Source organism: Mesoplodon mirus, assembly GCF_964341445.2.
Source record: "Mesoplodon mirus genome assembly, chromosome: 4".
In the NCBI taxonomy this organism is placed as follows: Eukaryota; Metazoa; Chordata; class Mammalia; order Artiodactyla; family Ziphiidae; genus Mesoplodon; species Mesoplodon mirus.
The window spans coordinates 111,720,216-111,736,206 of NC_138979.1; the positions used below are offsets into that span (position 1 = coordinate 111,720,216).

The 15,991-nt window shown below is 46.7% G+C and overlaps 2 protein-coding genes across 4 annotated transcripts in view; both read left to right on the top strand.

The window, feature by feature from the left end:
- RYR3 (ryanodine receptor 3) overlaps positions 1-15,991 on the top strand; it is a gene marked incomplete at its 5' end in the record, with an annotated part of 560,922 nt that overhangs the window by 369,987 nt on the left and 174,944 nt on the right. For all 3 annotated transcript variants that reach the window (XM_082617154.1, XM_082617153.1, XM_082617155.1), the window contains 4 exons: positions 5,420-5,506; positions 5,916-6,142; positions 7,855-8,650; positions 14,003-14,203. In XM_082617154.1, coding sequence (XP_082473280.1) covers positions 5,420-5,506; positions 5,916-6,142; positions 7,855-8,650; positions 14,003-14,203 — 1,311 coding nt within the window. The remainder of the gene's footprint in view (positions 1-5,419; positions 5,507-5,915; positions 6,143-7,854; positions 8,651-14,002; positions 14,204-15,991) is intronic.
- LOC309802004 (golgin-45-like) lies at positions 10,984-13,265 on the top strand. Its single transcript, XM_082617156.1, is given in 2 exon segments — positions 10,984-12,195; positions 12,197-13,265. Coding segments are annotated over 2 exon segments (1,203 nt in total). The 5' UTR covers positions 10,984-11,140; the 3' UTR covers positions 12,345-13,265.

Consider the following 15,991-nt stretch of genomic DNA (forward strand, 5'->3'; position numbering starts at 1 on the left):
GAGAGAACTACGTGGGGAAGCCATTAATTATACCCACGTAGGTTTACCCATCATTAACCACAAGAAGCCTAATCTCCTTTAAGCTTCATCTTTGATGGCCAAGTAAGCTTGGGAAATGCCACAAATTACATCCTCCTTTGGAAGTTTCGCAGTGAGTGTTAGTACAGGAAAACTTTAAGTAATGCTTCAGAAAGAAACCTAGCCAAGCATTTCTCATATTATTTAACCAAGAAGAGCTTTTTTTTTAAACAATTAGTAATATTCTATAAGCCTAGAGTTCTACAGAGCATACTAAAAGACAGGCTAAGTTAGGAAGTCAAATTTCTGTATTAAACCTTCTTGACACTCCAAGGGTAGAGTGGAGAGCCTCATGTACGTGTGGATAGAGTGTTATCCGAGTTTAGAGAAGGAAGAGCCTGCTTCCATTGAGAGTGATCAAGAAAAGGTTTATTACAGAGAAATCTTGATTTTGAAACAAAGAATTCTTCCAGGTGGAGAGAGAGGAGTGTACTGGATTGAAAGAATGGCACAAGAAGCGTAATGGAGACGGGGGCATAGTGTATGTTTGAGGAACGATGGACAGAATAGAATGGGTTATGGTTCATAGTAACAAATTTGGAAAAGTAGGGAGGTATTAGGAAGAAATGTGGAACTCCTGAAGAGTTCTGACCAGGACAATGGCAGGCAGTGTCCAGAGAAGCTTACCCAGCTACAGCGGATTAAAAGCATCCGGCTCCTGTGTACATGGCTAAAACCCCAGATTCCAGGATCAGCCCCAGGTTACAGCCTCTGGGCTGAAAAGCCCCTTGGCAGCAAGTGTCTGAAAGGTTAGGTGACCAAAATCAGATGGGCAGAGCCCTTCCTGGGGGCCAGGGACGGCCTGCTGGTGTGGCGGTCCTCTCCAGGACTTCCTGCAGTGCGTAGCCCCCTGCACACCTCCTCTTCCTCCTGGGAAGAAGTGGAACCATCACTACTACCCAGCAACTGGGACCCCACCAGCTGCTCCCAGAAAGAGGCTTCTGCACAATCAGACTTTGAAGCAGAAAGTAAGGTATTCTTCCGGTACTTTCTCATGATTCCACTTTCCCCTCCCCACCAGTACCGAGAGGAGGCTTGTATACATTACTGCCGTCCTTCAGAATCCATTAGCTTTTTCCCATTAACTTTTGAAATGAGTTCGACTGAAGGGTCCTCCCTGAGCTACAGAGGGCTCCAAAGCATCGAATCACTTTTAAGGTCCCTAAATAAATAAATAAATAGCCCATGGCATTTGCAGCAGCAGTGACTTGCCTGCTTCAGGAAAGAGCCCATGACGGTGAGAAGATGTTACAACAAAGAGCAGGACACATTTGTATCCCATCTTTCACACAGTAGTTCCTGGATGACACTGGGCTGGTCAGCTGTCTGAGCTGCATGTTGACACCTGCACCCCAGGATGCCCGGCGTGACTCCATGCGTATAAATCCTGATGACCCTGCTCAGGGGTCCAAACCCACCCCCACCCTGAGGTGGGAATGGGGAGGAGGTCACAACTCTGAGCACGGACCCTCGGGAGGCTCATACCCACCCAGCCCCCTTCTCATTCCCGTGAGACAGTAACGTGTCCAGCCATGCGTCTGGGCTCCCAGCAGTGGGATAATTGTTATTCTGCAGCTGTAGCCATTTTCATTTTTCAATTATCTCAGGAGGAGCAGGGCAGCAATATTTATATTCTGGCTTTGCATTCAGAAAGGACCAGTAACCAAAATAATGAGAGGAAGATTCTCTCAAACAGTGTTTCTAGACCTCCCTATTAAATACTGCTACGCAATTTGAAAAGCTTTTTCTGTCTCATTTAATGTAATCATGGGAGAAATGAGAAATAAAATGTATGTACAAGAGATACTTCTCAGTTACCGCCACTCCAGCCACACTGCCCTGAGAGCAGGGCCAGCCGTGAGATTCAGATTTACGAGAGGGGTTACCTTTCAATTCAGGCTAGTTCCTATGCCCTGACCTTCACACGTGATTAGAGATAGAATGTCTGTCATTGCAAAGACAAAACATAGCAGCCAGTGATAAAAGGTACCTTAAACACAAAGGGAAGAAAGTCCATGGCACTTCGTGGCAGCTTCAAGTCTGGGCTCACTGCTTATTCCATTAGAATGCAGCCTCCCCTTCCAGAATGTAAGCTCCTTGAGGGGAGAGGCCATCTCTCAGGTTCACTGCTGCATCCCCTAGCACATGAGACAGTACCTGGTACCTAGTGAGTGCTTGCTAAGTATTTATTATCAAACTGACCACCTCGGCTGGGAAGCCAGTAGCTTTTTAATTGCTGCCTAACAAGTTACCACAAAATTAGCAGCTTAAAACAGCATCCATTTATTATTTCATAGTTCTGTAGATTTGACTGTGTTCTCTGCCCAGGTTCTCACAAGGCCAAAAATCAAGGTGTCGGCTGGAATGAGCCGTCTCTGTCCTGAGGCTCTGGGTAGAATCCCCTGCAAGCTCATTCACGTTGTCAGCAGGATCCAGTTGTGGTTGTAGGCTGAGGTTCCAAAGTCCCCATTTTCTTGCTGGCCAACCCCTTGCTGCTTCCAGAGGTGCCCACATTCCCTCTCACGTGGCCCCTTCCATCTTCAAAGCCAACAAGGGCGCATCTGGTTCTTCTCGGGCTTCAGGACTCTCTCTGATTTTCCCTTCTGCCCCCAGCAGGAGAAAACACCTGCTTTTTTTAAGGGCTTGTGCAATTGGATTAGGCCCACAAGGATATTCTGTCTGTCGTAAGGTCAGCTGGTCAATAGCCTTACTAACATCTGCAGAAACCCTTTTGCCCTGTGACATACACGATCGGGGACTAACCCCAGGGGTCAGGAGGGCCGTCTAGTATTCCACTTACCACACCACCAGTTGCAGTTTCTCTCCTTATCTACACCCATCAGGAGCTCACCCTCGTGTGTTCTTGTTATTTTAGTGATTGAAGAGACGTTTCCGTTGTTCATCGTGGTGGGAGTGTACTCTGCACGGTAGAAATAAACCCATCCCAGGGCACCCATCCTAGATGCTTTCAAGGACCTCCTCTCTGCAAGGAGGGACCCGGCATTTGACTGGGTAGTTTATGAAGTTTGCAGGGACCATTCCTGAGGGACCTACCACCCTCTTCAACCTGTCGCTCCCTATACTGGTACAATTTAGCTCAGCAAAGAAAACCTCTGGCTGAATGCATTTCTCTCTCTCTTCACCTGACTGGTCCAGGTGAAGTCTTCTCAGCTGCCAGACCTCTGCTTGCTTCAAGTTGCCATGACTTGAGGGACACACATTGTTCTAGATGTTACCTGTTGGGTATTTGAGAAATCTGGGGCCAGACCAGAGATGACTGTTGCCTTGTGGCCAAAGTCACACAGCATCAAATCAGAATTTCCCATATGTGTCTCTCACCCATAAACCCAGATCCTGGCACAAAGAAGGTATATGATAGGCACTAAATAATTGTTGAATGTCCTTTTACCAAAGCTTATTTCAGACGTAGCCTAGGCAGTTCTAGCAGCCCCCTCCCTACCTGTTGGTTTTACTGGCATCATCCCTTCATACCATCCATGGGTACCTGAAGCATCAGGTAAAACAAATGTTTTATCTGAAAGGTAAGCCTACTACAGTGTGCTCAGATGACATGTGCTGGGTGCACACCTGGGGTCTCACCAGTGTGGCCTCTTCATCATGAGCAGGTGATAGCACTGGACCAGACCATCTTTTAAGTCACTTCCAGCCATAAAAAATGTGTGTTTATAATTCTTATGTCTAAATGCATTGAGGAAGTTCATTATTTACAAGAAGCCTGTAACAAATATCCTGGCAGAAAGGAAAACTGCTCTATTCATTTTCTGTTGCCTGATAACAAATTACCACACACTCAGTGACTTAAAGGCATTCATTTATTGTCCCACAGTGTCCATGGGTCAGGAGTCAGGGCACAGCTTAGCTGGCTCCTGTGCTCAGCATCACACAGGGCTGCAGTCAAGGTGTCAGCCAGGCTGCATTCTTTTCTGGAGCTCGGGGTCCTTTTCTGAGCTCACATGGTTGTTGGCAGAATTCATTTGCTTACATTTGTAGAGCTAGGGCTCCATTTCTTGCTGGCTGAAGCCAGGGGCCGGCCACTCTCAGCCCCATGAGACCCCCTGGAACTCCTGTCACATGGCCCTCTGACAACAAGGCAGTTTACTTCTCCAAGGCTATCTGGACCATCTTCCTCTCCCATCTGCTGAGATGGAGTCTTCTACAGTGTAACCCAATCAAGGGCATGACAGTCACTTTTGCCATATTCTGTTTGCTGGAAACAAGGCACGGTTTCTAGGAGAGGGGATTGTACAAGGGGGTGACTCACTGGGGGGGCACTTTTAGGGTATGTTCCCAATACCCAGCAGCCCCTAATGTGATGGGTCGGGAGAGTTGCAAGAATGTCCTAATGTCTGAATTTGCTTAAAGGCAAAGGACTTTAGTTGGTGGAATTAAAGTTCCATTTCTTCTTCCGTGGTCCTCCGAGTCTGATCAAAAGCCCGACATCAAAGTGAACAAGGGATAAGTGGAGCCCCTGATGTCACAAATAAATAAACCCACATGCCTCATCTCAGTGGCAGCTAAAAGGCAGCTGGTGAATCCTACACCATTTAATGTAAGAACTAAAATCATGGAGAGTGAGGAAGGGGTGGAGAGAAGTCCAGAGGAACCAAGTGAGAGGGAGCGGTTTTGAGAGAGGAGAGAGGCTCCAGGTGCAGCCTCTTCATGTAATTCCAGGGAAGCACCGCGTGGTCCCTGCCTGCAAAGCGGGCTCTCGAGTCGGGGCACTTTTCCCTTCAGGGACATTTGGCAGCTCTGGAGACATTTATCAGTAGGGCTGAGGTTGCGACGCTCTGCTGCAGGTCCCCTGGCTTTGCCTGATCGACGCCCTTGTGCCTTGAGAAAGAATACTGAAGCCACCGCACCACCCTCCCTTGTCACCTTCCAGGGCGGGAGTGATGGATGGCGGTGCTCGCTGTGGGCCTTGGGGGTCTCCGTGCTCTGTGAAGAGCCAGCGCCTCAGCTTGTTCTGTGACCAGAGCAGGCCCTGCCTTCGGTGGCCGGTGGGTTGCTCCCCACCTGTGACTTTCCTCCTGAGCACTGCAGAAAGCTGCTGGCTTTGGTTACCCGAGAGAGGCAATGAAAGGACGTGAGATTGTTCAGCCCCTAGTGGAGAGAGGAGGGAGTGTGGAAGGTGGGAGCAGTGACAATAGCTACGGTGAGGCACCGGGTCTCTGGGAATTTCTGAGCAGTGGGCAATCAGTAGCCTGTTAACTGCCCTCTTTCAGCTCAAGTTGGAGTGTGGGTGTTGATTGAAACACCCATGACTTAGCCCCCTGTGATTTTATAATTCTGGGCAAACATCTGGATTTGTTTTGGTTTCCAGGTGGAGCCCAATACCAAAGTGTTTCCAGCGGTCTTCCTGCAGCCTACAAGCACCTCTTTGTTTCAGTTTGAACTTGGGAAGCTGAAGGTATTTATCTGTCCCCTCAACTAATGTCTGTGACATGAGGGGGCATGCTGACCATTAGGGGGAGAAGCTCAGGCCTGAGAAAACCAGGAATCTGTCACCTCTTGCTTCTCCTATGCCTCCCAGACTTCTACACTTCCATGTGAAATTCATGCAACAGTAAATAGGTTCCCATTTTCCCCTTCTCCAACTTCTGTTGAGTCCCGAAAGAATTAATGAATGTTCACATAACCCATTATGTCAGGTCTTCATTGATGCTGGTGAAGCCCTCCTTGGTCCCTGGATGCATTTGTCTCTTTTTAATGTATGCTCATCCTTTTGGTCATCATGGGCCAGGTGCATTGTCCAGCCACTGAGCATCTCTGTGTTGCACGTGTATTCTCCTCCCTGATGCCTTTCTGCCTTGCCCCAGAACGCCATGCCCCTGTCGGCAGCCATATTTAAGAGTGAAGAGAAAAACCCCATCCCTCAGTGCCCACCACGGCTGGACGTCCAAACCATCCAGCCCGTCCTCTGGAGCCGCATGCCCAGCAGCTTCCTGAAGGTGGAGATGGAGCGGGTGAGCGACCGCCATGGCTGGGTGGTGCAGTGCCTGGAGCCTCTACAGATGATGGCGCTCTACATCCCGGAGGAGAACAGGTAGTGGAGGGGCCCAAAGAGGAAGGGCCGGGCCCGGGAGGCAGGGAAGCAGTACCCAGCAAGCCCAGAAGGGAAGGAGGATCATCCTCATTGGCAAAGGGCCCAGGATGACTGCTGATTGCCCCGAAGCCTCGGTTTCTCTTCTTTCCCTTCCCCACTTTGAGTATTCACTCAGAAACAGCATGATATTCACAATGATGTGCCTGCCACGGGGCTTTCACTGTAGGTCCGAGTACCTGCACTCAGGGACATTTCCATGCGTTTAATTAAAAACCCTAACGTGGCTCAGAAATACAGGTTATTGATGGCAAGAAGGGGAAGAACGAGGCATGCCTAGCTTGCTTGGAGAACCAAGGATCAGGCTCCTGGTCCCCACTCTTTAAGAGGTGCTCCTGGGGCCTCCCTGGTGGCGCAGTGGTTGAGAGTCCACCTGCCGATGCAGGGGACGCGGGTTCGTGCCCTGGTCCAGGAAGATCCCACATGCCGCGGAGCGGCTGGGCCCGTGAGCCATGGCCGCTGAGCCTGCGCGTCTGGAGCCTGTGCTCCACAACGGGAGAGGCCACAACAGTGAGAGGCCCACGTACCGCAAAAAATAAAAATAAAAAAAATTTAAAAAAAGAGGTGCTCCTGGATTATGGCCTAGATTCAATTCCAGTGTTATCACTTTCTGGCTGCGTGGCCTTGAGTGAGTTACTCATGCACTCCAGGCCTCAGTCTTCTCATCAGTACGGTGAGATCAATGCCCACCCAAAGGATTGCTGAGAGAGAAAAAATGAAATTGTAGGGAAAATCTAGTTCAGTTTCTGTCCATAGAAAAAATTAAGTAAGTTTTATTTTGATGGATGTTATTACCCCTTGATCTCTTGGACTGAAAAAATAAAGCAGTAGAGGATGGAGGTACTTGACACCTGCATAGCTCACATTTTGGTATTCCACTGGGTCATGGGCAGCAGAAGGGCAGGCTAGTGTAGGGAAGGAGCAGAAAAGACCAGGAGACCAGCCAAGTAAGCCAACTGCAAAGTGTCCTCAGGTTCTCAGTGAGGAGTAAGACAAAATGGAAAAATCTAAGCAGAGATCAGAGCCCCGGGCCCCCACACACAAGGGAATAATACACAGCAAATAGATCTCTACAGTCAGAATGGAGAAAGTGAACTGGCTACCTGACTACGCCAACTCATCACGGGTTGGAAGGCGTTTCCTCTCTGGACAAGAGCGCGGGTGTGTGTTTGTTTTCAGGAAAAGGATAGCCCCATGGCTGATGGTAAACTGGAGATTACATAGATGAGGCAGATGGTAAATTGATGGGAGGGCTTTAGCTACGTCTTCTGAGGGGCTCCTACACCAGGAAACAGAGGATCCCCTTGAGCCTACAAATAAGAGGACCGAGTCACCCATCACGTACCTGAATGTTTTCAGTTCTGAGTTGGGTTTTTCCCTAATAATGGGGACTTTGATATTTGGTAAGCTAGTGTCTTTTAAGTCTTACAGCCTTTTGAGACCCTCATAGTTAGAAATGATGGATTATCAGGAGCTGGGATATAGACCAGAACTGGGAGATGAATGATAACCTGTGAGAGACTCCTTCAGGCTTCTACCTGCTCTGCCTTCCTTGGCTCGGGTGAGATCCCTGGGGATTCCAAGGGTAAGCGCTCCACTGAGTTCTGGCACAGTTTTCTCCCCATGGAGTGGTTGATTGCTTGTCTCCTCCTCAGGTGTGTGGACATCCTGGAGCTCTGCGAGCAGGAGGACCTCATGTGGTTCCATTACCACACACTGAGACTCTACAGCGCCTTGTGCGCCCTGGGAAACAGCCGGGTGGCTTACGCCCTGTGCAGCCACGTGGACCTCTCCCAGCTCTTCTACGCCATTGACAACAAGTACCTCCCCGGCTTCCTGCGCTCCGGCTTCTATGACCTGCTCATCAGCATCCACCTGGCCAGCGCTAAGGAGAGGAAGCTGATGATGAAGAATGAGTACATCATCCCCATCACCAGCAGTACCAGGAAAATCCGCCTGTACCCGGACGAGTCCAAGAGGCATGGGTTCCCTGGGGTGGGCCCGAGAACGTGCCTCAAGCCAGGGTTCAGGTTCTCCCCCGCCTGCTTCGTCATGACCAGCGAGGAGCACCAGAAGCAGAGCCCCGAGATTCCCTTGGAGCTTCTCAAGACGAAGGCGCTGAGCATGCTGACGGAAGCAGTGCGGTGCAGTGGGGCTCACATCCGGGACCCCGTCGGGGGGTCCGTGGAGTTCCAGTTTGTGCCTGTGCTGAAACTCATTGGAACCCTGCTGGTGATGGGGGTGTTTGACGATGACGATGTTCGGCAGATCCTCCTCCTCATCGACCCCTCTGTGTTTGGGGAGCACAGTGGGGACACACAGGACAGAGCAGAGAAGGAGGAGGTGACCCAGGTGGAGGAGAAGGCTGTAGAGGCTGGGGAAAAGGCCAGCAAGGAGGCTCCCGTCAAAGGCTTGTTGCAGACCCGATTACCGGAGTCCGTCAAGCTGCAGGTAACTCGGGGCGGCCAGCATCCTGCCCTTGGAAAGAGCTGGGGAGGGTGACAGTGCAGCCTGGTGGTGATGCCAGGACTGTGGGCATTGGCTTGAATGTGGAGTGTGGCAGAGATGCTCAGGGAGAGCGCCTACTGGTCCTGTTCGTTTCTGAGCTGGAAGGTACTCCCTAAGTCTCCCCCAAACCAAAACGAAGATACCAGCCCTCGTCAATAAAGCATGTGCTTTAGAACTGTTTTTTCTGGTCCCAGTGACGGATTTTCCCTGATCTTCTCTCCTACCCTTTGGGACTAAAGTGCTCATTTGTGACATCTTGTCTGGAGATGGGGAGGAGCCTTTGGCCGTGGAGTTGACCAAAGGAACTGGCTTATAGAATGACCACACTCATCACCTGCTCTCATTTGTTGCCGTGCTCCGATCACAGGCCTGACGTGAACCTGTTACACTGGCACTCAGAGAAAGTGCCATCTGAGCTGGGAGTCCTGCTCACTTAGAGCTGCCCCGTTGCGCAGCTTAGTCTTACCAGACGTAAGCTAGCATCAGTGATGCACTGAAGAGGATGGTGACTTTTGTCTTCTCAACACTGAGAAGTGAGAAATGAAAACAAATAGAGGAGAAATTAACACAACACTGCAAATCAACTATACTTCAATAAATTTTCTAAAAAGTAAAAAAAGAGAAAAGAAAAGAAATAGAGGAGAGCAGTTTATCTTAGTGGAGTGACCCTGGTTCAGGCATCCCTGGATTTCAATTCCTGCTCCTCAGCCACTTACTAGCTAAATAAATTTGCCAAGTCAGTAGCCCATCAGTCTTGGCTTTATGATTTGTAAAATGAGGATGATGATATAGTAAAATATAATATTAAAATGTGTTTTTAAAAAATATAATTTGAAACATATTTTAGCATAAAATATGTTATAAAAAATAATCTGCAGCCGAAGCTCTCTTATCCAATATGATGGGATTGGTAGGTGGTCATTTCATCAAAACATGAATACAGAGGAGAAGCATAACAAATTTTACATATGTACCTTAAATATTTTATTAAAACATAGAAATGTGCTATTCTGATGGAGGGCCAAGACCTCTTCTTTTTTTTTTTTTAATTAATTAATTTTTTTTTTAAAGATGTTACTTCAAGACAAATGAAAATGAAAACAAAGATTACCAAAACCTATGGGATGCAGCAAAAATAGAAGAGGGAAGTACATTGCAATAAATGTTTACATTAAAAAAAGGAGAAAGATCTCAAATAATCTAACTTGATACCTCAAGGAGCTAGAAAAAGAACAAACCAAGCCCAAATTTAGCAGAAGGAAGGAAATAAATATTAAAGCAGAAATAAATGAGATAGAAAGCGGAAAAACAATACGAAAATGTCAAAACTAAGAGTTGGCTTATTTTATTGTAACTTTTCTTAACTCTAAAATTAAGAAAATAAGTGTGCCTCCAGTAGCCAGTTTAATTGAAGCAGGTATCTATATGCACATGATCTGGGGCAAGACCTCTTCTTTAATGTAAGCCCTTGACTGGCACATAGAGTCCTCTCTTTTCCATGGATGACACCTGTCATGCACCATCTATGATTACCACTTTGGGGTCGTTAAGGTGGGCTGCAGATTTAGAGGTAATTGAAAGCAACCTGAGTGCAAAATGCTTCTAGATTTTTATGATTTCCCCCAACTTTTTATAGTTGTCTAACTCACACTCAATTTTAGCATTAAAAAAAAAAAACCCGCTTTTCACAGATGTTGCCGAGTCATTCAACTTAGTTTTCCTATTTCATTCACCCACATGACTTTAAATGTTGTAATTATAATCACAAGTAGGACAAGCATAAGCTCTGGGTCCCAGTTTACCTGGCTGGAGCAGAGGTGTGCAGAGACTGTCCTGCTAGGTGACAGCACCCCACCACCAGGGGCCTTGTCTGTGCCCAGACACACTGGAGGGTGTTCTTGCTCCGGGTGCGCAGGCTCAGTGGCCATAGCTCACGGGCCCAGCCGCTCCGCGGCATGTGGGATCTTCCCGGACCGGGGCATGAACCCGTGTCCCCTGCATCGGCAGGCGGACTCTCAACCACTGTGCCACCAGGGAAGCCCTGGAGAGTGTTCTTTAGTCACGTGTGATGGGTTAAGTGGAGGTGGGTAAATAGAACTTCTGCTTTAGTAAAAATATGAGGAACACACATAAAGTATGGCAAGTGCCTGGCACAGTGTCTGGCAAATAGCTAGTGCTCAATAAAGTATGGCTATTTTTTTCTTATTAGTATAAATTCTAATGGTGATAATATTAGTTATAACAATTGATCATAGAAAAACAATGCTGAGCTGGGCAGATTGGCTTCAGAATGCAAGAGTAGTGTGTCGAGAAGTTAGCCCAGTGAGATCTAGACGAAGAACCTGTAAAGTGAGGCCCCCTACAATAGGAAGAGTAAGAGTCTGAGAGGTTTTTTAGTAGAAGTCTTGGGGTGCATTTTTATTGGTGAAAAAAATGACTACTCTTGAAAGTTTAGAAACCAAAGTCATCCTTACTTCATCCCCAATTCAAGGAGCGGGAGATGGAATGGAAACTGAGGAACCACCTAAATCTATTGAAGTTATTCCTGGAATCCAACCTATAAAGCATCACATCCTTCCAAGTCCACGAAAGAAAGCAGTTCCATCAGAGAGCCCAGGCGTTCTTCAGCTGGGGAAGATTCTCGCTGAAAAAGCAGTGGAAGTTGAAGCTGTAAGAATATTAGTTCCCAAAGCTGCTATAACCCATGATATCCCCAACAAAAATGCAAAGGTTAAGTCTGTGGGACATCATAAAGGAGAATTACTTGGCCAGCCAGAGGGAGTTGAAGAACCCAGAAAGGAACTATCTGAGGTAAAGAATATATTGGAAAAGCTCAAGAACTCTGAAAGGAGGTTACTACAGGACAAAGAAGGTCTTTCAAACCAGCTCAGAGTACAGTCAGAGGTCAATCGTGAGTTTAAAAAGCTGCTGGTGGCTTCTGTTGGGGATGATCTTCAATATCACTTTGAACGTCTAGCCCGTGAGAAAAATCAGCTTATTTTAGAAAACGAAGCCCTAGGTCGAAACATAGCTCAGCTTTCCGAACAGTTAGAACGGATGTCGATGCAGTGTGACGTGTGGCGAAGTAAATTCCTTGCAAGCAGGGTTATGGCAGATGAGTTAACCAACTCCAGAGCGGTTTTACAGCGCCAAAACCGTGATGCACAGAGCGCTATACAAGATCTCCTGAGTGAACGGGAACAGTTTCGTCAGGAAATGATAGCTACGCAGAAGTTGTTGGAGGAGCTCTTGGTTTCCTTGCAGTGGGGAAGAGAGCAAACTTACTACCCTAATGCGCAACCTCACAGCACAGCAGAACTAGCGTTAACAAATCACAAGTTGGCAAAAGCAGTAAATTCTCATCTTCTGGGAGATGTTGGCACTAATGGTCAAAAAAAGTTTCCATCAACAGTTGAATTCTGCAGCACCCCAGCAGAAAAAATGGCTGGAACGGTTCTATGCATTTTGGATCCAATAACCTGTACAGAGCTCACCTGGAAATCCATTTTCTGAGTCTTCACCAACCACCTTACTTGCTACAAAGAAAAATATTGGACGATTTCATCCCTATACAAGATATGAAAATATAACTTTCAGTTGCTGCAATCACTGCCAGGGAGAACTTATTGCCCTTTAACAGTCAATATGTTGGAGGCACACTATAGAGTCATTATTATTTGGCAGCTGGGGTTCTTTTAATGCTAGAAGTATTATCACTTTCTATTTAAATAATATATATCCCCAAAGATGTTTCATGTACTTGACTCCAGATTACCCTTTCTTAATAAATATCTCAGGGTAAGAAAAAAATGAAACTGTGTAGATATATTTAAAATAGACAATACAGGCATTACAGGATGGTTTTCCTAAAGGACTAAAAGAAAAAGATTCTGTACCTTTCTTTTAGGCTCTAATTTATTAATCTTGCTATATATTTTACATAAGCAAATTAATTTCTGTACTCTAAAGCAAGGATTGGCAGAGTACAGCCTTGGGTCATATGCAGCCATACCCATTCATTTACTGTTGTCTGTGGTTGGTTTCATGTGCTACAACAGCAGAATTGAGTAGCTACAACAGGGTTTGTATGACTAGCAAAGCCTAAAATATTTACTATCTGGTCCTTTACAGAAAAAGTTTTCTGACCCCCACTCTAAAGTAAAAGTAGCTGGCAGGGGTTGGGGAGGGAGTGGGATAGGAGTCCTTTCCCTTTTTGGTGATTTTTAGGGGCTACAAAAAAGTCTTATGGAAATACTGTGGGTGAAGGGACTACTTTAAAAATAAATGCTATATGTTAGGAAACTTTTAAATATTTTACAGCCACATTAACAAATGCTTGAGCAAAACATGTTCTCATTTTGGTTTTGTGCAGGGGATTCCATATTTTGAGTGGATGCAACTTGATATATAGAAGGAACATTCTAACTATTGAGCTTATTTTGGCAATTGCAGCACAACAGGAGTATCCAATTTGATACTTATGAAATATGGCAGAGAAAGTAGGATCTTTCTAGAACGTTGTTCAAACTCAAAAATGCAATTCATCAATTTTTATGTCTTATATATTATTATTTACTTATGACTGGCTATCGTCAAACATCCTTTTATATACCTTTAAAAATGTCCACAAAATGTTTATACCAAATTACCCTAACTGGTTGCAGAAGTGCCTATCAGTAAAGAAATCCTCAAAAGACAAATCTGATCAAATAACAATATGTTTTAATGTAAACTTAATGGTTTTGTTTTGTTTTGTTTTGGTCTGATTCATCTGAGTTATAGTTTCAAGTGGCAATAAATTTCTCTACATTCAAAAAAAAAAAAAAAAAAGAAAAACAATGCTGATAAACAAAGACAATGAAAGATGGGGAGGGAAGCAGAAGTCTCGCTTTCCCATCATCCAGAACCAGAAGATGTCAGGAAGGAGACCCAGTGCTCATATGTACCATTCAGTGGTGGATTCTGTACTGAGCTTAGAGCCCTGGGAAAACGCTCTCCTACATGCTGTTCTCTGTCTCCACAGGCAGACATGCTCTGTGTTTAATGAGCTCATTTTCCTGTTGTTCTCCTGGCTCAGCGGTAAAGAGCTGGGCTCTGGGTTCAAGTACTAATCCAGAGTCATCCAGTAATGGCCAACTTGGATTCCAGTAATAGCTCTATGATTACTGTGTGACACTGGGCAAGTTCCTTAAATTGCCTAAGTCTCAGTGTTACCACCTGTAGAATGGGGATGATAGCTGCTTCACCAATGTACATGAAGTATTATTATATTCACGTGTGTGTACACTTTTGCAGATGTGTGAGCTCCTCAGCTATCTCTGTGACTGTGAGCTGCAGCACCGGGTGGAGGCCATTGTGGCCTTTGGCGACATTTATGTCTCCAAGCTCCAGGAAAATCAGAAGTTCCGCTACAATGAACTCATGCAGGCCCTGAACATGTCTGCAGCCCTGACTGCTCGGAAGACCAAGGAGTTCCGCTCACCCCCACAGGAGCAGGTGAGAAGCCCCTCCTGAGCCTCCATCCCATTCCTAGGGAAGAGCTTGAACCCGACGAAGCAGGGTACACAAAGCCTTCATGGGAGGTTGAAAGACCCCGGCCAGCACCAGGAGACAGGCTAGTCCTGTGCTGAGACAACTGGGAAGCCTCGGCCAGCTGTCTTGGGTGGAAAGATAACCTTCCAAAACCACACACAGAGCCAGGCTTCCTCCTTTCCGTCTCTCGCTCATGCCACCACTCCTGTCTCTGTTAGGATCCAGCTTCTACCCCTTAGAAGCATTTCTGTCCAGTCCTTCCAGAAGTCACTACTCTTCAGCAGAGATCAACAGAATGTGGTCTGCATTTCCTGACTCGTGAGGGCGGGTTCACAGTCTTCCTTGGCCGAGACCCTCTGGAATCCCCCCCACCCCAGCCCCAGGAAGTCTGGAGGGCACGACATGGGTGAGGGAGTCCTCTCCTGGGATGTGTTGTCTCCATTCTTTGCGGTACCCCACCTCGTAGTCAGCCTCATCCAGGATGAAAGGCTGCTTTGAAAAGAATGAAAATCCTGGTGAGAAACTTGCAGATGAGGGAGGGACAGCTTGTAAAATAATAGTCTCCATTCGTCGCCGCTGCTCGGCTGCTCACATATATCCTGCAGGCCATTTGTCACAGCTCCCTCAGTTTCAAAAGGGAAGATAGATCTTCCAGTGAAGAAATTCATTTTTTGTCGTCGAAACCAAATCTTTGGATCTTATATATATTTAATAAGCAGCCTATCCATAAATTGTTGTCAATATAATTAAATGGCGAGGCCACCACAGCATGGTCCAATTACATTCCTAAAACCTATTTTATAGGCTATAGATACTTATATTGGCTTAAAAATGAACCACCTATCTTGGCTTTTTAAGATTCCTTTGAATGATACTGGCCTTGATAAAGAGCAGACAGAGCTCCACATCTCTTTGCTAGAGGCAAAATGCGAAGGCCCTGTGGATTGGTGAGAGCAGGTACTTTGCACTGTGCTGAGAAAAATGCAGTGAGTGTGAACTATTCTTGAAGGCTTTACAGATGTTGCCGGGCTGCTTTTAGACTGGCAACAGGTGCGAACATTCCCTATTTCACTGGGCAGATGCTGACTTGTACTTGTGAAAAATGGGAAGGTGGATGAAGTGGTGATTAAAACACTGCTGTTGGGGGCTTCCCTGGTGGCGCAGTGGTTGAGAGTCCGCCTGCTGATGCAGGGGACACGGGTTCGTGCCCCGGTCTGGGAAGATCCCACATGCCGCGGAGCGGCTGGGCCCGTGAGCCATGGACGCTGGGCCTGTGCGTCCGGAGCCTGTGCTCTGCAACGGGAGAGGCCACGGCAGTGACAGGCCCACGTACCGCAAAAAAAAAAAAAAAAAAGTGCTGTTGGCTTCAGAGCCTGGTTCCCATTCCGGCTCCACCCTCACTCACTGGGTAGTCTTGGGCGCATTACTTTTCTTTGTCTCTCAGTTTCTTCAGGCTGCAAAATGTGGATAATGTTTGTGAGAATCCTATGAGATAATTCATTTTGGTTGCTTAGCAGGAAATCTGTCAGGTAGCAAACATTCTGTAAGTACTACAAGCTATCATTAGTTTTAGTGTCAGAGGTATTTGCATTTGCCTCATGCCATGTTCTATGACCTTCTGTCAGTGAGCCAGTGACTAGAGTTTATGCATGTTTTCTGGCATCTCCTCAAGCCAGCCGGGACTTGGTTGTCCATCTGACACTGTCATCCCCATAGACACAGCTCATGATCCTGGATCCTAGAAGGGCCCTG